This window comes from Streptopelia decaocto, assembly GCF_964273445.1.
Source record: "Streptopelia decaocto genome assembly, chromosome: 15".
Lineage (NCBI taxonomy): Eukaryota > Metazoa > Chordata > Aves > Columbiformes > Columbidae > Streptopelia > Streptopelia decaocto.
The window spans coordinates 2,569,322-2,595,709 of NC_138670.1; the positions used below are offsets into that span (position 1 = coordinate 2,569,322).

At 41.7% G+C, this 26,388-nt stretch overlaps 1 protein-coding gene across 2 annotated transcripts in view; it reads right to left on the reverse strand.

Moving 5' to 3' along the window:
* Window positions 1-18,674, reverse strand: part of TMEM132C (transmembrane protein 132C) — a 166,092-nt gene extending 147,418 nt beyond the window's left edge. For both annotated transcript variants that reach the window (XM_082066170.1, XM_082066169.1), the window contains exon 1: window positions 18,499-18,674. In XM_082066170.1, coding sequence (XP_081922296.1) covers window positions 18,499-18,571 — 73 coding nt within the window. In that variant the 5' untranslated portion in view covers window positions 18,572-18,674. The remainder of the gene's footprint in view (window positions 1-18,498) is intronic.
* Between the last annotated feature and the right edge of the window lie 7,714 nt (window positions 18,675-26,388).

The following is a 26,388-nucleotide window of genomic DNA, read 5'->3' on the forward strand; positions in this document are numbered from 1 at the left end:
TATTCCCTAGATGCTCACCAACTGCTGGAAGAGGGAATACCGGCTCTGTGCACTCTGAATTGGGGAGAGGAGAAAAAAGGATGGAGTGCAAGAGAAATGCAGAATTACTTTTCACTCAAATGTGAAATTCCAGAGATCTGCATAGGTACAAGTAAGAGCAGAATAGAGCCTTAAATATTTAGTCTTTGAAGCTTTCACACTAATCATTTAAGCCAACCCAACCTCTTTAGAAAGTCCACAGAATTATCCAAAGCCTTTCTGTTAAGCTAGTTCTAAGTATACAAGCAGTTCCTCTCCTGCCCCAACATTATGCAAAGCAACTCAGGCAAAGCAACTCTAAGCCCCTGTGATAGATTTCTCCTTCCACAGAAAACAAAAGCTGGAGAGAAAACAGAAAAATAAAAGAGGATCTGAGGAAAATCTATTCATCGATCAGGGGAATGAGAGTACTAAATTCAGCTGGCAAACAGCAGCCTGGCAAAGGGCTCATTGAGATCGCTTCCGAGTGTCCCGTCCCAGCTTTGTCCTGCAGATCAAGAATGGGTTTGTATGCACCCATCCAGCACCAGAGGAGTCAGACCTCTGAGATACAACCTTTGGATCCACTCAAAACAGCACTATCCTGTGCAAACCTGCACTCACTCTAAAATTTCTCAATGCCAAAACCATGTCATGATTAGCTCATCTGTAATTGGCATATCGTAGTGGAGAAATCCTCTTGTTCCATAGCAAGAGTCTCACCAAGGAAATAAGCTCACTCGCTTTTCACTGTTCTCTCAAACAACTTACAGTAATCACACATCTAAAAAAAAAAAATACAAGCCATAAAACAAAGTAGCCTTTCCCCTATACTACAGAGAATTACACATACTCTAGCACAGAATTGTTGAAGAGTGGAAGGGGTTAAAATCTGCACAGAATGAGAAAGAGCACTAAAATGCACTACTCCGGTTAATGTTAAAAACACCAATTTCAGTCCATTTGTGCATTCCAAGGCATTCTGGTTTGAATTTCTTCACTGAAACCAGGAGATGCCTTCACCGATCATCAGAATGCACATACTACAGCATTATCGGGTCGTCCTGGGCACAAGCTACAGCACAGTGCGGCTCCAATGCATCTGAAGAAGTTCAGGAACCTCAGAGAAGCAGCAACTAAATGTGTGATCTTCCCATTACTCAGAAACAGCTTTCAGGGTTGAAATTGGGAGGGGAGGATAGAAAAGGACAGTAGCAGTCATGCACCCTGAGCAGTGTCAAAGTATGAACACAATAGGGGGAAAAGTACATAGGAGACAAAAAGCTTCCCAGGGAATTAAGGTGATGTAGTTGCTGTCATTGCATATAACCAAATAGATGTTACAATACTGAGACAGCACATTATGGAGACAGCTGTAATAATTAGAGCCTTAACAAGCTCTAACACAAAACACAACGACATGGCAGTGTCATGATCATCTTCACTCTCAAGCTGTCCAACTGAGCGGGAAGGTTGTGTTTATATTAGCTTATTAGCACACCACTTATCTAGTTTCTAAAAGCAGAATTAAAACCTTCTGCCATGTGCTGACACCTGGCTGCCATCCAAACTCATACTTCGTTTAGTGCTATCACTGAAAAATGGATGGCCTAAGCAAAACTGGAGGGAGATGAAAAGACAGTTGTCCATTACTGTCAGTTCATTCCACATGCCCATTCCTACAGCCTTCAGGAGACAGGAATCCTCCAGAAATCACACATCAAGAAAAATTAAGTTTCCTAAAAAAAAAAAAAAAAAAAAATCACTCATTTAGGCTATTGGTCACCTTTTTTTGGGGTCCCCAAAAGCTTATCACAGCTGCAATTCTGTGCAAGCAGCCTGGATTTAAACTAGACGTAAAGAGGAATTTTTTACACTGAGGGCGGTGAGAGCCTGGCCCAGGTTACCAGAGAGGTGGTAGATGAACCATCCCTGGAGACATCCCAGGCCAGGCTGGACGGGGCTCTGAGCACCCTGAGCTGGTGAAGATGTCCCTGTCATGGCAGGGGGAGCACTGGGGAGCTGGGAAGGTCCCTCCAGCCCAAGCCATTCTGTGGTCCCAGAACCTTGCTGGAGCAGCAGCGTTTTACATGCCAAGTCTAGCTAGGTGACAGAAACACAAATATGGCAACTTGTTCATCAACTTGCATACTTATGAAATAAGGATAATAAGTATGAGATAAGTAATGAGCACAGAACATAGCAATCCATAAAAGTACATGAAAGATCAAGCAGGCAGGGCCACATATTTCAGCAAAGTTTCTTACCTGTTCATTATTTTTCAGCTCTATGCTATCCAGCCTGCTGGACACTTATGTCCCTAAGCTGTCACTCTGCAATGGCCATTCCAATATCTTTAGAGATTTAGAGAAGAGCAGGACTTGCAAAGTACATACACCCCAACACCTCTTTCCATCAGAAATGCCATTCACGGAGAAAGGAGGGATAATAATAGCCAGGAGTTAGGCTTTGTCATTCTTTTGACTGTCAGAAAGTAAGCTTGATGTGCACTCCTTTTAACTAGTCTCACTCTTCCTCTCACTGGGTCTGCCTGTGGGTAATTAAAGTATTTTACTACCCAACTGACAGCTGAGTACTCCACAAGCTACAAGGCTATTAAAAGGCATGCATGTTCAGAAGGAATGCAAACAGAGCCAGAGCAACATATTTAACGGTCACCTACATCAGCATTCCTAAAAATCAGGAAACACTCTGCAGAACTTCCTTTCCCCCCTTCATTGATTTTTATATTAAAAAAATCAAACCCAGTCTCAAGCGAGACAAGACCATGAACGTTCTCATTTTGCTCTAAGCATTCAATTTGCTAACGCATTTCAGCTAAAATTCCTGCTTAGTCACGCCTGACACAATCTAGTCTTTTAGGCAAACATTCCCTCCATTCTGTGTGCTGTGGCTGCCCGCCAGATTTCGGTTGATGCACCCAGGGTTCTTCTGCTTGTGTGCGAGCACAGCGAGATCTCTAAAACCTGCTCTCACACAGCAGTTTGATCCTTGCATATGCTCTCCATTTATAATCAAAGCATATGCCTATTTATGTATAGGCAGGTCTAAATATGTGTGCATTGATTTTAGAGATATCAAACAGAAAAATGTCAGATCCTCTAACTCAGGTTACACACAGGAAACATAACTGTATGTCCTGAAACAAATCAATGCTTCCGCAAACAGCAAATGGACATCATTCCTCATCCTGGAATTAAAGCTTTGTTGCAGTTTGATTTAAATGAAAGGCTTCGTCTATACCAATAGAATATTATAACAATAATTTCTGTTTAAAACAAACACAAATCACACACCAAACAACTCTCAAGGCTTCTACAAAAGGAAAGTGAAAGAGTTACAGACCCAAATCTTCTGAATAGATGTCAGCCTTGGAAATTCTGTCACTGACAATACTATTCAGTAGCGTTTCCTTCTCAGGTAACTTCTTCAAAATCCAGCGAGTTCAGTCTGAGATCACAGATGAGATTTTTGTCAAACGAAAGAAGGAGAGATAACCAATATGCTGGTCCACTGACTGATCACCATTCTCATTATCAGGTCTTGATATTAAGGACAAGAGTGGGCTCCTATGTTCAGGAAGAAAGAAGAGAGGAAATTCTTTTTCCTGTTCCCTGCAATAGTGTCCTTTGGATGGTGGATGGCAAAGCAGCTTCCACATCCATCGAGGCAGGTGGGAATTGAAAGCACAGCCAGAAAGCTCAAGCAGCCCAACTCACAACCCGCTCTCACTGGTGCTGTTGTCGAACTCTCCTGCTCTTGACAGGTAGCAGGTAATTCCACTGGAGTGAAGAAAAGCCCTTGAGGCCACCGGTAACCTCCTCTTGTGGTCCAACACAGCCAGGCCCTGTCCTTCTCAACACTCCGGAAAATCATTCGATCCCAGCTCTCTTCCTGTGCTATTCTTGGGTTTCTGATGCCTGAAGCTGCAAGGATATCAAGTTTCCTCCAGTTGAAAGAGCACAGCAAATGTCTCCAAACATCCAAATCTCTCTTTTCTTTTAAGAGCAGCACGTCCTTTCCTCAGCGGTGCCTGCTCAAGGTTTTTCCAGAAATGCAGCAGAACAGCTCCGGCTCTGGAAGCTGTTAATTGTTCCCCAAAATGTGATTAATTTCTGAATAATTGTTTTAAGATAGTTGATCCATTGCCTCAGCTCTAATTACATTTCTCATGTCAATTAATTAAAACCATGCTAAATGAAATACCAGTTTTTATTTAAAGTTTAGGGGGGAAAAAAAAAAAATATGGGATACAATTAGATGCTACCAGACATGATCTCAGCAGGTTTTCAATTATTCTATGTATAACAAGCCCCTAATTCAATACAAAGCTGTAATTAAGAATGTAATTAACTCATGGCATTCTACTGATGTCATACACCACAAGAACACATAATTAGCTACAGTTTTTAGTGCAGATTCCTTAATGGATTGGTCTGTTTCATTGAGAATGAATTAAGTACATAAAAATAATTCACTATGGGAACTTGGCCAACATAATGGCTACATCTAAAAAAAAAGGACAAATACATATATATATATATATATATATATATATATATATATATATATATATATATAAAGAGCAAGCAAACTTTGTCTGTTAAGGGCAATTTGGGTAGAACCCAAACCTGTACCCATGGCATGGAATTGCTGGACTTGCCTTCATACCTAACAGAGAATGTGTCTGCACAGCTCTTGAGAACAGGCACAGGGACAGGTAAGCAGCAGAGCATGTTTGCAGATGTATCTACTTATCATCTAGATGTGGGCAGCCTGTCTGAACAGGAACAGCAGCAAATGAAGCTGCCTGCTGTTGTTCTGGTGATACACGGAGCTGTTCTATGCACACAGATGTGCTTTGCAGATCATCTTCCAGACTTGAATGAAGAGGAGCTTCTGGGCTCACTGTCTGCGTTAGAGTTCTGGATTTCAGTCTGGGTTTTATAATCTACTGTGATGCATCCAATCTCTGCGCTATCACACCACTCGCTAAACTCATGAGAAACCCTCCGGCTCATTTCTGCTTATTAAAGGCAAGTTTGTGCTTCTGAAATACAGACTGTACGATTGTGGCGTCTAAATCAAAGATTTCTATTCTCAGTTACGATTATTTGAACGGCACCATTTCTTTAGTTTTTTGTTGGTTTTGGTGGGGTTTTTTTGTTTGGTGTTTTGCTTCGTGTTTGTTGTTGTTTAATAGATGACATTTCAGAGGGGGAATAAAAGCAACAGAATAAGTTTCCCAAGAAAACGAAAACAGGTTCCAGAAACAAGTCATCAGAACTACAAGTAACTGGTCTATGTGCACAAAGTGAAAACAAAAGAGCCTACAGAATGTTTATTTTTCTTTCAAGTAAGCTCTCCTGCAAAAAGGATGAGAGGATAAAAGCCTGATATTTCAGCTAAGGAACCTCCTGCACTGTAGTTTGCTGGTGATGTGCAAGGCACTGACAGGCATCCTAGGAAGTATCCAGGTACTCTATAGACATTGAATAGACTTCTCAGAGTCTTAAAAAGCAGACACACCTCTGTCTCTAAACACTTAATTTTACCTCCTATTTCAGGGAAAAACAAAACAAAGCAATTAATGGAGCATCTTATTACCCTATTTCTGTTACCCACTGGAGGAACTTCCCACTTTGACATTCAAAGAACAAGGTTTCACTTTGTAACCTGACTGTAAGGAACTCCTTCATACAACAGACAAAGCCCTTCGTGAAACATTAACCACTCCATTCAAAACTCTATTTATAGATTCTCCCTATTCCATTCTTAATACCTTAATGAGAAGAAATATTTACAAAGATCTTGAAGGAAGTCTGTTTGCTTTGTAGGAGCCTAGAAAATGGTTAAATGCAGGCCTAAAAAAGAGTATCAGATTAAAAATGGGGAGATGCTCTTGTAGTATTCTTATCCATATCACAGGTCAGTAACAATCTTGACCTTGAACATGCTCAGCCTGTTCTACAATATGTTGAATCCTCATTCCCTGATAGTTGCAAAGAACTTTTAGGGGATTCTGTGGCATCTGGAATGCAATAAAGTGAGAAATTATGACCATCTGCACAGATTAATTTCACTAAATCCATGCATTTAACTTGGCTTTTCCTTCAGCACCTTGCTATAATCAAGGAAGAAACAAGAATGCTTCCAGAAAGAGTCAGATCTCAGATGGCCTCAATCACTATGCGGTACTGTCTTTCAGGCATAGAACTCTGTCCTCTTTTTCTAAAATAACATAGCTCCTAAAGAACATACCCCAGTTAGTAGCTACAATCAGCTGGAAAGAATCCACTGACCTGCTCAAAGATAATAAAGAATTATTCCAGAACATCAGCATTAATTGAGGTTGAAGTTAGTGAGTCCCAGTCACTGTACTGTATTAGCTGTGACTCCACAACTAAGATACATGACCTTGGCATGATCAAGCCTTGAGCGGCAGCTTTGGCATTAGTGTTGCCATAGAGTCCAGTTCCTTTCTAGTCCAGTTTCTCAGGCTCTGCCCATGTTTTTGTTGCAGGTCATTAAAGTTAGAGGTAAGAGACAAAGTTCTATCACATAGTTGTGCACTCAGTTCAAAGACCTAATGAAAAGACGACAAAAAATTCACAGGTGGTTCTTCCCATGACCTCTGTGGTTGGTAAACCTTCCAAACACAAAATGCTCCAAGCTGGTTGCATTGCGGGTCCCCCACCCTCCATTGCGGATGTGCCAGATTCTCTAACACCCTGCCACTCAACTCTTCACATCCTTTTGGTTGTTTCCTCACAACTTCATTCTTCTGTGATTAACTGTCAGCAAGTGAAATGGAAACAGACATTGACTTATCCTATAACAGGACAATCACTGGGAATATCACCAATATAAAAATGATCTTGAGCTCATCCAGCCATGGAGAATTTTTTCTCTAAGCAGTTGTCACATACAGACATGTTCAAAAGTTACCTCAGAAAACACTTTTGGATTCCTAAAATATTCTAATAAATGTGATCCAGATGCTGTCTTTATACACTTTGCTAATGCTATCAGTTTTTAATCAAAATAGAACTAATTGAATTAATGGCCTTAATTAACTGTAAAGGTTCTTTGAATCACAAGATGTCTCTTTCAGATCAAAGGAGCACAGAAAGAGTCTGAGTTCAAATCTATTCCCATGTAGCCAGGGTCTTTCTTTAGGATTCTTATACTTTTTCCACAGCTCAAGATGTTGGCACTTCATGAATCAATCTCAAAGGATATTAAAAGCAGCAGGAATAGCCTACAAAGAGCCAGAAGGTTCCTTCACAAAAAAGGAATGTTAAGTTTGCCAAGGAAAGCACTAAAAAAGTAACAAGGAAATCCAAACTTAAACTTAATTCGTCCCCATATACATATGCATTAAGATACAGCCTTTAATGACATATTATTTCTTCCAGAGAACTCTGCCTAAGGCTGACAGAACGGACAGCTGCTCACCATTTCTTTATCATTATGTATAAACCTATGCATTAATTCAAGACACAGTATTTAAGTGTTGCACTGAATTATTAACATTCTGATAAACTTTTTATGCAGCTTATCATGGTACTGTACAGAACACTTCAGAAATACTAACACACTTACTTACACAACACTTTCCTGGAAGAGAATTATCTGTAATTTTAAAAGGATGAACTTCAGCACAGCAAAATTCGTAACTAGACTCAGAAGAACCTGCTAACACAGATGCCTAATTTAGAAAACCTGTGGCCTGATTTTCTGAAGAATACAGTATTAGTGAGCAAGCCTCACACTAGAGACAGCTATAAGGAACAAGATTTAGGATATAATTCCCCAGAGTGTTACTAAACTCCTTATCTTCCTACAATCTTTGCTCCTTCATGGGACACAAGTTAACCTGGAAACTTACCCAGCATGTCTGGCTACAGCGAGTAAAGAGAAGGGAAGGATTCAGAAAACAGATGGATGCCAAGGGAAGCTTCCGAGAGGTAACAGAAGATGCTTAGAACCAGATAACCTCTGTCTATGCCCCTTCTGTAGTTTGCATTTGGCTTATGAGGACAATCTTGTGGTCTTTGAAAGGCTATTAAAAATATGCTCTGGGATGCCATCACTGAGTATCAAAAACAGCGACAGCCACAGAGGCTGTTTATACTGAAAAATGCCAAAGTTCCTCTCCATATAGATTCAGAAGTTAAACCCATGCTGAGCCTGTTATATCTACACACCTTCCAGCTTCTGCAATAAATGAAGCCGAAGTCCACAGACAACAGCCTCCTTCAGTACAAAAACTGGGATTTTTTCCCAGGAAGCTATCCATCCTGGGTACCAAATGAGACGGCAGCCCCAGAGATAACCACCTGTTCCTTAACCCTTGTCATGCCCGAGATGCTTCCTCCTCCTCCTCCTCAGCACGGAACAGAGCAGAGGAAGGACACACGATTGCTCGTCATAATTAAGGAGGAACATACCCAAGAAAATACATATGCAGCTCTGGCATCCGAGATGCAGTCCAGCCCACAAACACAACACACTCCAAATAATGCTGTGGCCACCCTCTCAACCCTGCATTAGGAAAAGACTAAACCCCGTTTTCAAACTCAGAGGTCTGGCAACTTCGAATAGATTTTTCATGGAATTAGCCCAAAAGGTAGAAGGCTTCAAAAATATGTTTATCCCCTTTATGTGCCTTTTTTTAAAAAAAGCAGGGACATGTTTGCAGGAGTTATCTGCAGTCATCATGAATCTTGCTTAGTAAAAATGAATTTTAGCATTCATACATCATCATCACTTCAGAGAGAGATTACGGAAAACACCATCTATCTTTGTCTCTAACAGTGAAAAATCACAGGATTTAACCCAACCAGTGCTGCCCATGGAAACGATTCTGGCAGGCTAGCACTCAGCATTGCTGGCTGGCTTTGTTCTCCAAAACAACTGAAACACTTCGCAGAAACTTTCCCAATTCAGTCAAAAATATGCAGCATGGAAAACTTCAGCTAAAAGTGCTGGAGCTTGAGAAAGTCCCATTTTAAAAGGGTACTATAGCGAGAAGTGTTGAACAGTTAATGTGGTTTTCTGATATACAGATATTGACGCTCTTTAGATACAAAACTGTGATTAAATTCATTTTTTAAACTACCAATTCATACCAACCCTCCCCCAACTTTACTGCACTTCCTTGTTGACTTTTTCAATATAACACTGATCCATTAGGAAATATCACATATGCAACAAATTAGGCCACAAACCTTTCATCTCAGACTGCTTTGAAATGTTGCTTAGTAAACCCACTAGAGTTCATTTTTCCAATGAAGAAAGATTTCTTCTAAGTCTTCCCATTGTGAGTCTACCATGTGGTTTGCATTTTCTGTTTCTTCAAAACAGCTTCCCAAAAGCTCACACTGTTTGATTCCATTTTCAGTTAAGAGGAGCTAAAAATCTGAAACGTGGTGAGACTAATTCAAAATTACAAGGTATGGGAGAGGTCATATTCACCCTGTACTTATGTAGAGTGCTATTTAGTTTCGTGCTATGTTAGCGTAGAATTTAAATTTCAATGTAAACGCAAGTATTTCTTCAAAGATGATTAGAAATTAAAATCATAGGCTGGTAATTCACAATTTGCTTTCTATGAAGGTGGAAGGTTGGATGACATATTAGAGTAACAGCTTCGGATAACCAAATCCACAAACACAGAGCACAGGTAACAGAAAAGAGATTTCCAGACACATTCTTTAACATTTAAGGCACAGAAATACTAACTGTGTGTCTCATTATTTTCCAAGTTTGAGGGATTTGCTGTTGTGTGTGTGCCACTGTCAGTTTGATTCAACATAAAGCTGAGAGATCCATTTCAGGGTCTAGGTCAGGATCCAAAATTGTATAGGCATTCAGAATTCAGCTCGAACTTTACACACCTGCGCTACTGACAAAAGTGGATCCTTCTCTCCCCAAATAAAACATACATACAAACTATACATACTCCCCAAACAAACTATTTGCATTTTGAGACTTTCCTGAACAATATTGCCTAAAGGCATGATTTCTACCTCAAACCAGTTCTGACATTACTGCACTACATGATCATTTTTAAATGTCATCTGGTGATTCCTATTAAAGCCCCACAGTTCTGTCACTACAGCTAATTTAATTCTAAATGAGTTTTCAAAACCAAGACTAAAGTTCAATGGAAGCCTGAAGCTTTGAGGACTTGTGAAGCTTTGAGCTTGAAACGCAGTGCTATCTAACTTTAATCCATGAAATAGCCAAGGAAACACCATGAATATGGTTCTTTGAATAACTGTATAATGTAATAAAGTAACATCTTCCAGATGGACGTTGCACTATAGGTGTTTCCAGACCAGCATTTGTCTTTCAAGACCAGTCAGCACCTTCCTTTCATCTCCAGACTGCTCGTGACACTCCAAAGGGAAAAGAGAATATATTCTGTTGTGTCACACACAATTGGGGCCTATATTATTCAATATATTCATCAATAATTTGGACGAGGGAACAGAGTGCACTATTGGCAAGTTTGCTGATGACACCAGGCTGGGAGGAGTGGTGACACTGGAAGCTGAGCTGCCATCAGAGACCTGGACAGGCTGGAGAGCTGGGCAGGGAAAAATGTAATGAAATAGAACAAGGGCAAGTGTAGAGTCTTGAATCCGGGCAGGAACAACCCCAGGTTCCAGTGTAAGTTGGGGAATGACCGATTAGAGAGCAGCGTAGGGGAAAGGGACCTGGGGGTCCTGGGGACAGCAGGGTGACCATGAGCCAGCACTGGGCCCTTGTGGCCAGGAAGCCAATGGTACCTGGGGTGGGTCAGAAGGGGGTGGTCAGTAGGTCAGAGAGGTTCTCCTGCCCCTCTGCTCTGCCCTGGGGAGACCACACCTGGAATATTGTGTCCAGTTGTGGCCCCTCAGTTCCAGCAGGACAGGGAACTGCTGCAGAGAGTCCAGCGCAGCCACCAAGATGCTGGAGGGAGTGGAGCATCTCCCGTGTGAGGAAAGGCTGAGGGAGCTGGGGCTCTGCAGCTGGAGGAGACTGAGGGGTTGATACTGATCTTCTATCAGTGGGGTTTTTTTCCTGTGTAAAAGTGAAACAGTAATAATTAATTCACATTACTACCTAATCAGTTGCAGATATTATTGTAATAAGAATTTGCAATTTTACACCAAAGAAGAAAATCTGAGGCAGATGCTTAGCATGGAATATTTCAGCTGAAACAGTTAACTGTCAAGTAATTTATAAGAAACTAAACCCAAGCTCTTTTAATGGCAATTGTAATAATAAGAAGCAGTGTTTGTGATAATAATGCAAGAAAGTTGGGGTTTGGGCTTCTTTCTTTTTTTGTGGGAGGGTGGCGATGGTGTGTATTTAGTTTGCATTTAGAAAAATAGCTTTATTTTCAGCATCAAAAAGCACATTTTACCTGAATGCGAAAACGGTAACACATTAATGTAAGCCCCAGTTATTTGTTCAAAATACACAGAGTCAGCAAAATGAGAAAAAACACCCAACACAGAAATCAAAGCTGTGTAGTTCACCAAGTGCCTCTCACGTTCTCTAACCTCTCCGTGTTTAATATCCTGCATTGGATATATAACATAAGCAACTGCCATAACAACCTCTTTTTTTACAATAGCGTCCCACCACCAAATTAAAGCCATACTGCTCCAAGTGCTGTACCGCGCTCTGTTAAACTGTCTCTCCTCCGCTCCAGCCCATTCTCTCTTTTGCTTATACAAGCAGTAAATTGGTCCCAAGGTGATACAAACTCACCCTTTATTAACAACAACAACAAAGTACTTTGTAAGCTGCTTCAGGGATATAAAACACACAGAGATATTCGAGGCACAGCAGAGCTGGCAGAAAAAGAGGGTTGCTCAGTTTTGGGAGAGGGCAGAAACCTGGCAGCATCAATTTACATTGGCTCACGCTGGTAAGAAACTGCGCCCTCAAGCAATACAACTGGTTGGAAAATGGAATTTCACAAGGACAGAAACAACCATTGTGAAGTTTACCTTCATTCTCAACCAGAAGAAAAATTTAATTGTTACATAAAGTTCAAATGCCTTTCAAAAGTCATTTGGAACGACACATCCTTTCATAGCAATTACAAAAAATTTTTAAATATCAAAAGTATTATAGAAAAATACTAATGATGCATCTATGCTATTACCTGATTGTATTTGAATACCTCACTAGAAGTCAAAATGATAATTTCGTGAAATAGTTCACAAAAAAGTATTACATTATCCAAGTAAATTTTAGATGCAAGCCCAATTTTCCAAGTAAATTGTTTTGTGAACTGTATCAGTTTCAAAGATATTTTCAAATGAAGAACTGCTCAGTTACCAAGCAGAAAAATACAGCAATTAAATAAACAATACAAGATTAGATGTATCGGCAGATCCATTTCAACATCTACACTTGGAGGGCACGCTGCAGTTAACCAGCAGAAGGCAGCGGACCACCCCCTCTGTTGTGTTGGTATCATGGGATATCATCTTACCTTTAATTTACTAAATATTTCCTCTTCGTGCACAGAGGAACTGACTTTTAGACACGCTCAGGAGACCGGCGAGGCTTTTTTTCCACAAAAAAGCATTAACTTTTTTCAAAGCCTTTTTTTTTCATAATTAATTCTGCCTTCTCCCCTTCACATTCTTGTTTAAGTTTAAAGTTTTCATATAAATGTCAAATTCCTAACCACTGTTTTGGGGCTTGGTGGTTGCTTCATATTACTGAAAAGGGCAATTCACTTACAGTCTCCCCTTGCAGCAGGTTTGTGTTTCCTGACCTTAAAGAGGAACATACAACTAAAAGCACCAAACAAATTCTGGTAGTAACAGATATAAATGCAATTATGATTAAAAAGACTAAAAATTTCATGCTGTCTTTCTATAAAACTCTACAAATTTTATAACAATTTTAGAAGAAAATGGAGAAGTATTATGTGAAAAGAAACAATTAACAAAAAAAGCGTTTGACTTTCCACATGGCACTTGTAACACCAGCAGATGACAAAGTCAGATTAAATTCTTACTGCAGTATATAATAAAAAGTGTCCACTTAAGAGGACTTGTCTGGCTGTTTACATCCGTCAAGCTGCTAAAACCGCACAGTTGTAAGAGAACGCTTTTGATAATGACAGCGGAGCTACGATTAGTATGATCTGTGTTATTCAGGCAAAAGAAGCGCCAGGAAAGATTGTCTCCAAGCACAAAGTTACTGACCCAAGATGTCAGTGATGCAATAGGAAGACATTAGCACATTTCTTAAGTGTAGCAGCAAAGAATCACTTAGTCGAAATGTACTTCCCTAAAGAAAAGTTCACCTAATTGACCAGCGCTGCAGAGATGCCTGTAATTTCAGTGATGGAAATGACACTTTGTTTATGGAATTCAAGCTCAACAGATTAATATGCTTTAGAATTGCAAAGAAAATAGAAGAGTAGACTCACTGGGTCATTTCACTAGACATAGTTGAAAAGAAAAATGGTGACCTGAGGCTGTGTATTGACCCAAAAAATGTGAACAAATAGATAAAGAGAGAGTATTTCCATTTGCTAACTAAAACAGACACAGGCACTACTGGACTGAAATTATTTCCAAAGCTAGATGCATCCGCAGGCTTTTACCAGATACCTCTGAGTGAGGAGACTGCAGAAGCTCTGAACTTTGAATGCACCATTTGTCCGTCCCTGTTTCAAAGGGGTCACATCTGTCACTAGAGCCTGAGCCAGTCCACAGAACACAAAACAGTACAACTGCTTGAAGAGCTGAACACTGTGAAACTGTTTTGCCAGGGTACTGAGTCTGTAAGGAAGGCTGAATAAAATATAAAGGACTCAGGCCTGTAAGAGCAAGTCGGGATAAGAGTCTGAACTAGACAAAGGCAAGTTTTCCGGCCAGAAAGTTATTGCTTATCTCACAAATTTCAGCCATTTCAGGTTAACGTCTTACAGCATCACTAAATATTACCTGTATTTGGATCACTGTAGTGTTCAGATACTAAGGAAATATAAAAAGGTGCCAGCGAACAAAGTGTCCAAATCAGCAAAATGACAATCACAGCAGATGAGAGACAGGGGGAGAAGGAAGGAAACGACTGATGAGAACAGCAGGACAGCGGTATTTGTGAGAGCAGAGGCAAGGTCTGATTCCTGCTACACAGCTTCCCTTTCGCTAAATCCACCTTCCTTCAGTATCAAGTCTATGTAGCATACAGTAAACCTCTCCTTCATATTGATGGACAAGGATTGTTTCAAGTCACCCACAATTTGTGTTTGCTTTCTATTATATCCTCAGTTTAGCTTTTTAACGCCCATATTAGATTCCTTTCAATTACTGTCTTTACCCACTTAAGTTCTCACAACTTGTTGCCATTTTACGTTCACGTCTTTTATGATAATGTGCTTTTTGTCTCTCTCCAAACAGCCAGGGCACATCGAGCGGAGCCTGCCAGATGGGAGCTACTGCCAAGACCTCAGCGTGGCAGCACAAACTGGCATACAGCAGACCAGAAATCAAAGGGTTTACCAAAGCCTGCAAGAAAATTGGGATTCAGCACAACAAATCTCTGACACCTCTTCAATGGTGTGATCATACTCTGAAGATGTCAAGCTTTCATCCACTTGTCTCTTGCCTAATAGCCTTAAACAGGCATGACCCTCACCCTGGTCAAACAACAGCTCAGAGAGATGTTCTACAGAGAGGCACCACCTTGACAACTCTACCCAGGAAAGTTTGTATGAGATACCAACACTTGTAGCAAATTTGCTTTTATTCATAGAGTCTCTAGCTCTTCCTCACAAGCCACCTTTCCAATGGTGCTGAACTGCTGCTTTGTCAGCAGAGTTTAAAAACACAGACCTGAATCCCAATTCTCAATAAAGCCCCTACCCTTCCATCTCTAACAACATAGTTTGTCAACGCTTACTAATATTTAGCCAGTTAATAAAACATAATGGTGTGCTGCTTGTTACTTTGTTTCATACAAATGCTTAGCTCCCTAATTCAAGAGCTAGACATATATTTATGTATTAGAAAAGCAATTACAGATTTGACATTTTATATCACACAATCATGCATTTAGAAGTATGTTTGAACAGACATTTCTAATACAGCTGCTGGGTATATTACCAGGTAAGTACAGCATCTAATAAACATTAAGACCTACTACCAAATATAGAAACAAAGTAAATTAGAATATTAATAGCACTATCTCCATTTTTAAAGTGTTATATCCAAAAGAAAGATTAGCCACTTATAAAACTCCATGCAGTTATAATTTCACACAATGCAAGTCCCTGCCGTGTTCTTAGCTAGTACTAACTCGAGGAAATTAAGAAAAAGACAAAATCAGAAGTTTTCCATAACGCCAGGGTATGCCATGCTACTGAACTTCCAAAACAGGACATAAAAAGCCTCACTGCTGGAACAATTTAAAATCAGAATGAAACAAACTTCAAAATAAAGAGCCTCAACCAGTTTCCACACCACTGTAACTGAAACAAGTATATATCCCATGGTTGTGGTATAAACCAGAGCAGAGCCAAAGCAGGTGCTATACCAGCCTACGGATGCACAACTGTGTGGGCATTGGTGTTCAAACCCTACTGAAGTACCTAAAATTCCAGTAACTCTGCCCCTTTCACATCTGCTCATGTTCAATACCTTCTTGCATATACGTGCTTCTTGTGCAAATTAATCAATTCTCTAGCTCTGCATCCTTAAACTCTTTTTTAGGACTTACTAGATTCAGCATTTCCAGTTTCTAAGATTCTTGTTGTAGTTCACAGTCAACATGAAACTGAGGATTCCCAGATATCTATGCATTATACAATAAAGTAAATCTGTACACTTGTGTTTGCATTTATGCTCTGATAAAAGAAAACAATTTTAAAAAATAAATAGAAAACCCCCTTAAAGCTCATGAATACCTCCTATTGGCTATAAAGAGGCTTAAGCACATGCATTAGCACTTCATTGAAAAGAGGTCATTTCCTGAAAGGAATATATATACACATTTGGGATTTACTTATGTAAATATGATTTCACACACATACTCTCCACCTAGGGAACAGGCATCCAATAACCGGTATGTAAAACATGTGCTTGTACCTAAATACAAGAGCACTTTTGCACACTGAGTTTCTACCCACCCTGGTCCAACTAGAGGCAAGGCTTAAATTAAATGCCAAGCTTCTTTCTTAAGATTGAATGAATTAACATTATTAGCCAGAAAATAACCACAGCCTAATGGCACACTGAAGCCTAAGGCAACATTTCAAGAGAATTTTCTTAGAAATTCAGGGCTGATAGGAGATGCTAATGAGTTCAGAGAAGTAAATATAGCTCTTTAAACAGCAAATGACAACTTGTCTATAAGAGTAAGTTTCTCGGCACATTTACAAACATTTTTGCTTGCGAGCTATAAAGTGACTTTCATTTAGTCGGACTTAGGCTCTCAAGAACAATCACTATCCTAACACGCCAACAAAAAGAGCGCAAACACACAAGGGGAGCGCAAATGAAATGCTTGCTAAGGGCACACAAGGAAACCATACAAACACCTTATTTGAGAAGTTTAATTAACCGATTCCTTTCTAAATCATCCTGTGCCCAGCAATGCTGAGAGGCAAATTCCCTACTCCGATGCTCCGCTTTTCTTCCCCGAAGGAAAGTGGTATTTTCTCCCTTATTCTCGAAGAGCACAGCCCAGCAAGCCCAGCAGCTGCTGCTGGCAGTGGTTCGTGTGGCACCACTACTGACTTTTTACAGCATGGCTGAGTCAACACTGACCCAGGTTCCAGGGGAGAGAAACGGCTTAATGAGGCTGGGTTGTTTATAACCTCTCACTGTAGCACTTTCTCCCACCCTTAAGCAGCAGCATAACCTCTGTATTTCTCATATAAAAATATCTGCAGATAGAAAAAGCCCACATATCGGTGCCTAACTCGATATGTCTAACACAAACACTTATTGGGGAAGATGCACTCGTGACTGCCAAAGCTGCACGGCAGGACAGACACGCTGCCCCAGAAACACACCAGACCCTCTTTACAAGTCTTAACCTCATGCAGTCTCTAAAGGTGAGCACGAGGCTAATATCATTCTCACCTCCGGGCTGCAGCAATCAAAACAGAAACCCGTATTTAGGATTCTTCACATCAGCACTTTCAGAACACGTCGAGTCACTGGGATGTCCATTAATTTTAATGTACTATATTAAAATGACCGGCATTAAGAGGCCATGCAATTTTCTGCCAAGTACTTTGTTTTCCTTACCAATGGGGGTGGGAAAAGTCCCTTTATGAATGGCTACTGATTCCACCCTTGCTTCATTCTTGAGATATTATACTTCTGTATATCTCGTGGCTGCCTCTGCAATCAGCTACCCCGGGAGAGAGGTTGGCAGGACTGGACCAAACTAAACAATGAAGAGTCTTTTATTAGTAATCTTCTTATGTCAGTAAAACAGCACCACTAATGCCAACGGGATAAAAGGCAAAATTATTTTATTCCTAGAGATGGCAACAACAGCAGGAATCGCAGAGAGCTTAACAAGATCCACCCCCCGCTCCAAATGAGGATAAGGGTATATTTTTTTAAAAATATCCACAACTACCATAGTCTGAGCAAGAAAACAAGAACTGTTGAGACATGGCAGTCTCCTACTATTCTGCACAGAAACTCCTGTTTGGATCATGCACGATTCACATCCCTGAATCCCTTTAGAGATTTGCCTTTGTCAAAGGGGCTCTGTGATCACACAAGTTCAGTGATGAGGAAAAAAAATGGGAGATCATTCAAATGACCTCTCTGCTAAGACAAACCTGCTCCTCAGCTGTCCCTTTGATCAAGCTAACGAGCATCTTGCCCAGGTAACAGGGCTTATAGCCAGTCTCTAGAGCTATCACTGCACAGCTCCAGTCTAATTTAAAGGACGCTATTCCCAAACACTGTCATTGTACTCCTGGTGCCTCTTCCAGCTTTCACCACTCCCCATATTCCGTTCCAAGCTGGGACCGGGACACCCCCTCCCACAGAGACGAGCTCTTCAACACACCGAAGAAATCCAGATGCATTTGTAAATATCATCATCACTGAGGCAGAAAGAAAGGAAACTTTCCCTGTTTCTGATTCTCGTCAATCGCAAGCTTTCCCACCATTCGAATAAACAAGAAAGAAAAAAAAAAAAAAAAAGAGGGAGGGGGAGATTTTAAACCAGCAGAGAAAGAGGCAGGATTTAAAGGAAAAGGGAGGAAGGAGTAATTTAGTTCACAGGCCACCACAGTGGAAAACAAGCCACTTGCTTAGAAAGGAGTTGAGGTCTCTGCCTGAGTAGCTGCAAACCAGCCCAGCGCAGATCAACTGGTGACTCCGCTCCCCGGCCCCGCGGAGCATCAGCCCGTTCCGCCGGTTCCCCGCTCCGCAGCCCCGCCAGCAAGTGCCTCCCGCTTACCTCCGCAGAGCAGGGCTCCCAGGAGCACGCTGACAGCCGGGCAGCGCCCGCCGCCCCGGGCAGCCCCCGCCATGCCGAGGGGATGGGGACACGTCCCGGGCGCGGCTCGGGGGCTCCGCCGCTAGCTCTCCCCGCCCGCCGCCCGCTGCGGCCGCGCCATGGCCGGCTCCGCACGCACACCGCGCTCCGGAGCGCCGCTCAGCCCCGCAGCGCGCTGCTGCCCATGCCGGAGCTCCTTCCTTGTCCCCTCCGCGTCCTGCCCGAGCGCCGGCGGGCTGCGCGGAACGCGCGGCGGGCGGGGGCTGACGGACGCTCCGGCACCGCCGCTCTCCACCGGCAAAACTTTGCAAGCGGGCGAGCAAAGGGCGGGGAGGGTCCCGGAGCCGGCGGGGCTGGGTCGTCCCCCGGCCGCTCGCTGGCTGGCTCTCTCCCCGCTGCACCCGAGCGCCCTCCGCTGCGGCCGCCGCCGCCTGCGCTTCCCGTGCTTTATGCGGGGCCGCGCAGACACTTTTCCGCGCGCGGGGGAAGGGCGGGGGGACCGTTGGGCTCGAGCGGCGGCCGTTGGCGCTCGCAGCGGGGGCGGGAAGCGAGGCTGAGGGGATGCGGCCGCTGCGGTCGCCCGGGATGCGAAGGGGGGAAGGACTTTGGCCACGGCCGGGATGGACAGAAGAGGGGAGACCCGCCGTGGAGGGGGCGGGCGGGGATCAAGCGATGGGGATGGGAGTGAAGGGGCCGCGGGGGCAGCTGGTCCTGGAGAGTCGAGAAATTCCCACCCCCACCAACATAACCGACCTCACAGCCACACTCCTGCTGACCTGCTTTTTCAAGCCAAGCAACGTATTAAAAACAGAAAACCAAAAGAAAAGAGCCTTATCAAAACAGGACAAGGCACTCCGCAAGCCCTAAAATGAAGAAAACATCTTGACCCACCTGCATTTCAGCAGCTCCATCATTGCTTGTCTTCTTGTTTTTTTTTTTCTTTTCCTCCTTCTCATTTCCTCAGTTCTATCTTCTAAACAAGATTCACAGGCCATGTTTTTATTCCCGTTTAATTTGATGCTTGTACTTAGGTATCCTGGATAACTGCAGCTAGCAGCTCTTTCCCCTTCTTGTGGCCCAACAGTAAACATACTTTTACTAATGGCCACTACAGCTGTAACAGAACAAGCAACGTGCAGTTTAGTAAGAAAAACTGAGTACTTGAAATATTGAGTACAGAAATCACCTAAGCAGAGAAATACCCCCCAACACACCTTAAAATACAGCAACAGCTTAAAATGGTGCCTTCCTTTCCAACCTGCTTTTATTCTGAGAAATTAGTCTCTGATCCTTCAGGCAAATACTCCCAGCCAGTCCTCTGTGGCTTTAATCAACCAAAATCAGTGAGGTTCTCTCCATCTGTGGTCAGTTACTCAAGCAGGTGTCAAAGTTTATCATTAGATATCAGCCTAAGTAAAACATATTTGGGGTAATTCTAAAGAGCCCGTTGTTTATGCAAGATATTATTCCCAGTTGATAAGGCCACCTCAACACAGAGATTTACTGATGAGCAACTGCAGAGAACTTTGTTGGGAGTATGCTTTGTGTTGTCATGGTTTACATGATTTTATTGTCAAGTGGCAGCTAATTCAAATGTGGAAAAGCAGAAAGAGGAGATCATATGGATGCAATTTTAACAGAAATTTTCTCACAAGAATGTAAAGAAGCCTTTCTCAGTACAAAACTCTTTCCAAAATGTGTAACAGCTTTAGTCTCTTTGCTTGATTGTAATTTCTGCCAGATACTACAAACAGTTGTTAGGTGAGTTTAAATATAAGAATCCAGCAGTCAACAGCAAAACACGGCAGCTAACAAACATTTATGTCCTGCACTTGAATTTGTAGATAATGTATGTATACAATCCATTGGATTTATAGGAGAAGGCAGATACAGTAAAGACAAATGCTATTTCTTCCCAAGGCAACTTTTAGTAAGGGACCAAAACCCAATCTTGTCATCATTCATGAACTACCAACATTTGTCTTGTTCGAATTGTGAAGAAAATTTCAGTATGATGTAAATTAGGTTGAACGTGAGATTATTTGAAAATATTGGAAAGTAGGATATGTCCTATTTCTCAAATCCAAACTGGAGTGTATATGTTATTTGCATAACCTGCTCTGTGGAAATTTTTGGAAGTTGCACATACAGCCCATTGGCAGAGACTTTCATGGGTGAAAAGTAGAAGTCAGATAACAAGGTGATAAATACGGTAAGCAAGTCTGGACAGAATGCGTTTTGCTACAGCTGTTCTTACTCATTTGAAATTTGATTTCTTTTTGGTTTAGGTACAAGATTTCAGTACCAGAATTTTGAATAGAAGCGATGCCTAAGACTGGACTGGAAGCAAAAGTGTGTCAGAAGGAACAATCTGACAGAACTTTTTAGAAAACAGCTGTTGGGGCTGTGGTGTTGCCAGCAGGTTAGCTCTACAACATAAGTGAGTATAATAGACTTTACAGCCTGTAGTCTTGATGTTAATCATCTTGTAATGAAAACTTGTCTTTGACCACTACTCTGTAGTTTAGCCAGAAACACAGATTGTCCTTGATACCTGTGAGTGGTTTTGGATGTGATCATTTAGCACTGACTGTGTCTGCTACTCAAAGGCCCATTTCACTTGCTCTGTTTTAGCGTGTCATGTATTGTTATTCCTGGTGCTATATCATACAAACGACTCTGTCTTTCAGAGTGACCTTAAACAAGTCACCTACTCTATCCCTCGGTGTCCTTATATGTATAATGGGATAATGACATCAAATAGTTTCATCAAGTACATGGGCACATAGGGGAAAAAAGCTACGTATATATTCTGTCATTCTTTAAAATCAATAGGACTAGGTAGATAAATAGCTTTTTCATTTAATGAATGCCTCTCTGCTCGCTTATTTATAATTATTCAGAATAATATTTTTCTTAACTCGTTTTCTTTAAATATAGTACTTTAAATCCTTGGAATGTGATGGTGGCCAATTCACTGCAAATGTCCATGCCAAAATTGCCTTCTATGTTGCCCCATGTATATAAGGTTCCATCAGAAAAGGATAGTGGTGCACTACTAATTCTGCCAGAGATATGAAGTCATATAAAGGAATAGAGTGAAAAAACATTCAGCATTCAGTTTTATCCCACCCTTCTACCTGGGTGCATTATCATCTCTCTTCTGTCTTCTATGCTTTGTTTTGCAGTTGGGAGCATTGCCATTTAAAGTGATTTTATTATACTTCTTTGTCAGCATTTATCCTTGAAATAGAGGTATAACTTGTATCTCTTACAGTTATTCATTTGTGCCGCGTGCAGGCAGCATGGCATAGGTTTATATTCAGCACCTCTGAAATGTATTTTTCTACCATTGTCGTCTTTTGGGTTGGCAAATGTTTTTAACAAGGACTTAGGATCACAAGATACTAATTATTTGCAAAAGAAACCAGCTTACCTAGTCACTGTGATCTTTCCTAGTTGTAACTGTAAGCAACGTATACAATACGTATCTATTGCATGGATCAAAAATTTGGGGTGCCATGGGTGCGTACCCTTCAGTATTAAATCTGAAGATATAGCTTTTTTGACTGGAAGATCACTCCTCAGAATACAACTGACTATATTAAAAACCAGCAGATATTCAAATCATTGATATCAAATGGACTAAATCTGTAGCCTTCCCTCCTACCATTCAACACTGGTACCAATGGAGACAAAATACCATGTGGCTAACAGTTGTTTTAGGTATTTATTGTCTAGTTCTATTCACAAATAATTCACTAAAATAAGGGAAGCATCTTTCCCGTGACTCCTCCCTTTGCCAAATTTATCAATGAGAAGCCTCATGGAAACAGGTCCAGGCAAGCAACTACAAGGTAAAGGTCATGAGGCATTTGATGAAATGCATATAGGGATCTGTGAATCTTTTCAGCGTTCTAATTTTTGGTTGCAAAGGCTTCACCTGACACATCAGCTTTAGAAGATATGACTTCATCATTTGTGGAAAGCAAATGCGAGCAGAATTTGAACAGAGCCAAGACCAAGTATTTGTTTTCATATAGCAAACACTGAAATCCCTGGCAGCTTTTTTTCATCTGTAATGTTTCTTCTCTTCTTTTCTTTGTTTTATCCAAGTATTATAGCCCGAGACTACATACTCTTGGGGAGGACCATGATGGACTAATCATGATCTCTAGATTCTATTGTGGTAGAACTCTAGAAACCAGTAGTGCCTGTGTCTTATATAGCATTTCTTGTGTTTATATATTGTAGCATTTATGTATATGAATAGCCTTTGGAACAATTAATCCACAAGTTTTTCTGATCACTCTTATTCCTTCTTTTACATTTGTATGCAAAAAGTAAAATAAATCAAGGTATCTTGATAAGCTTTAAATATATCTATTGTGAATCACTCTAGTATGTCTTCTGCAATGTGAATTACTTGTCTTAATACTAACTTAAGATACAAGTACGGTCAGATATAATAAATTTCCGGGGTGTTTGTCACTTTCCTGCTGCATGTTTTGATGTGCTCGAAGTGAAGGCTTTGAAATACTCAAGATCCGTGTTGCAGGTGGTTCCCTGAAAAAGAACAGCTATTGAAAGTGCTGTGCCCGGGGTCAGCTGCTGAGCCGGGTGAACCCCTTGGCACTTCGCTCCGGTTCAGCCGCTGCTCTGGACACGTGGGAACAATCGGAGCCTGAAGCCGCACAGCTCTGTCGAGCCTGTCCCTGTGACAGCGCTACGTGGGGTGGCAGCGCCGGGCCCGCGGTGCGGAGCGGCCCGTTTTCGGGTGGCTTAAGCTGCGGGTTCTCCCCGGGGAGTTCTCGGGAGGTCCCACCCGCGGGTTCGCAGTGCCGGCAGCGCCCCCTGGTGGGGCCGCGGGTGCTCCGCGGCGTCCGGTACCCGGAGGCAGCACGAACGCGCCGGTTCTCCTCGATGTGCCGAGCGGATAAACAATATTGGGAGCGTTCTCTGATCGTGATGGATTATTTGGTCATAACAAGCATATTATTCTCGCTTAATGAATGGAACACTCCATTTCTTCCTAGCCTTTGTCAGTCTTTGATGCAGGACAATTAGCAGAGGTTCTCATTTAATTACCTAGCATAATAGGGCCTGAAATGCTGAAATTCAATCTTTCATATAACTACTGCTTTTCAACAGTCCCCTAGGCTAATGAGCATAATGTTCCAATCTAATGCATATTATTTATGAAGAAAACATTGCAAAACAAATACAGTCTTACAGGAGTATAATAATTCAAATTGCTTTAGGAACTGTTTGATTACTGTGGCCAATAACTGTTGTAAATTGGTGAAGATGCAATTAAATAGTCCTAGTTCAAAATTAATAATGATCTAGTGAATAGTAGGAACGTTTAGATGTTACTTCTACCTCTCTTTTTTTCCCCAATTGAGTGGAGGAAACTGACAAATACATTTGTAATGATATTTTAGATACAGCTGTCTTTTTAATAACATGAATTCTGACTCTCGCCTGTGTTGAAACAGATTTTCTTTAGGAAAACAAAACAGAACTAAGGAAGTAATAAGAAACAAGTTTAGGCAGCTAATGGATTAAGATAACCAAGAAACTCTTGCAGCCTCCTGGCACTTCTGAAGATACCACAGACTTTCTTCTATCTTTTCATTTCCCTGTTTACTTTCAAAAACTTCCCTCAACTGCCTAAATCATATCATAACATGAATCAGAGACTCAGAGCGTTGAATCACTGGACTACAATCAGCCCTGAATATTTCTTGCAGAAACCACCATCACTGTTACTGTAATGAGGCTTTTAATTAAAAACAAAAGGCAACACGACGTTACAGATGAGCCACAGACTATTTATTGTGTTCTCATTAGATATTTGTGGTCTGAAGACCACAGTTCGGCAGCCTCTGACATCCATGGAGTTAAGATGTACGCTTCATAACATCCTTGAGATGAGCAAGAACTCATGAGTCTGCACTTCCCTCCGTAGTGGCAGATACATCAGACTTTGTGGTTATGAAAAGCAGCTCAATTTCCTGAAGTGCTATGTTTTATTTAGATTGAGCAGATCAAGTCAAAGGTTGCTTAGTCGAAGAGTGTCTCCATTAGAGGTTGTTACGGTGTACAGTACTAAGCCTTTCCTCGGTGGGATCCTGACACACGCTGAAGCTGCGGAACATGGAAATGAGTCTCTGATTGCATGGCTGGCTCTGAGCAGAGCGACTGCCTGGAGCCACAAGGCCAGCAACTGCCTTTAGCAACAGCTTGCTGTTTGCTGGAGGTGCTGCAAAAGACCCCAGCCCCGCCATCTGCTTTGGTCATGCCCTGTAGCTGCTGCTACAGCAGGAGAAAAGCTCAGGTTGGGTGAGCGGTGGGAGCCAGACCCAGGAAAGAAGGCAGGAGGGTTGTCTCCTCCTTGCAGCTGCAGCAGTCACTGTCTCCTTGTCTTACACCCCATGGCTTTGCTTCCCACCATGTTTCTGTACCAGCTTAGTTGCTTTTCTTTACCTCCTCACCTTATGTCCCTCCTGGTTCCCTTCCACTCGGGTTGCTCTTCAGTGTCCGCCCACTAAAATGATTCGGCTCACATAAACAGCAGGGAAAAAAGAAAAAGCTGATAAAGAAAACACAGATACTTTTCTGCTTGGCTGACAAATTAAATCAGTTCAGTGAAGGTTCAAAAAAAGCATCATAGCCAGTGCAAGGCAGACACAGCTGTGAGCAGCCAGATGAGAAGGCGGAAGCAGAGAAGAAGAGAAGCAGCAGCAGGTCTGTCCCTTTCAGGTACAGCAAGTGGTCAGGCTGCCTCAGCAGTGCTGGGGAACTGCACCCCAGGGCACAAGAAAGGTCGGAAGAGTCTTTTCTGCAACTATTATAATGGACTAATATAACTGTTGGCAGTGGTGTATCAGCAGTTCACAAATACAGGAGAGTAAATTAGTTAGGATATTAATTGTCTTCTTCTTTTTTTTTTTTCTGCATAGTTCCTGTTCTTTTTCTAATTTCAGAGTTAAATGAGAGAATTGTTTTCATCCATCCTAATTGGATTCAGAACAGTAGCTGAAATGAGAGAAGTTTCCTCTTAGGAAGGATCTTTTTACTGTGCATTCCAGGTGCCTGTTCATTTCTCTTTTGATCATGTGAATGTTTTACTTCAACTTTCATAAACAAACATTTGCCTTAGATAATATAAAGAAGCCTTCGAGTATTACGAAAGCACATTCCAGCACTACAGAGCACTGTGAATGGTCACATTGACAAGGTCAAGCATTCTTGCCAGAAGACCAGAGAGACATATATTATTTAAACAGAGAAACAAAGGGTGAAAGGGCTCAGGCCATTGAAAAGGCTATTGTCTCTCTTTCAAGGGACTGTGGAGTTTAGTTGATGAAACAGAAATCAGATCAGACTGAGATCGAGCCAGATGGCTTTGCCACCTGACAAGGTTAGGGGATCCGTCGGACCCTGTTAGGAACCCAGGGTGAGGGGTAAATAACGCCCACTTGCCACTTGCTCTTAAAAAGCTTTTTAAACAATAGCGAAAACCTAACCTGTCACTTATGCAGCTTATGCTGCTGGAGTTAATGGGAGGATAATTTTACCGACCTGCTATGTTTATTCCATTATTACCACGAACTGCACGGCAGAGGGCCCTGTAGTACAGCTGCAGCTAAAGAATGTTATTTTACAAAGCTCCATTAATTTTCTGATGCTAACTGAGATAGTTGTTTTAAGCAACTGGGCACTTGCTTGTATTTGTCCATATGCAGTTGTTTTCTGTCATGTTGGAAACACCAGCCATTAGTAAAGTGATGAGCAAATGCACTTTTATAATATTAAAATTCATTACTCAGTTGAACAAATAATATT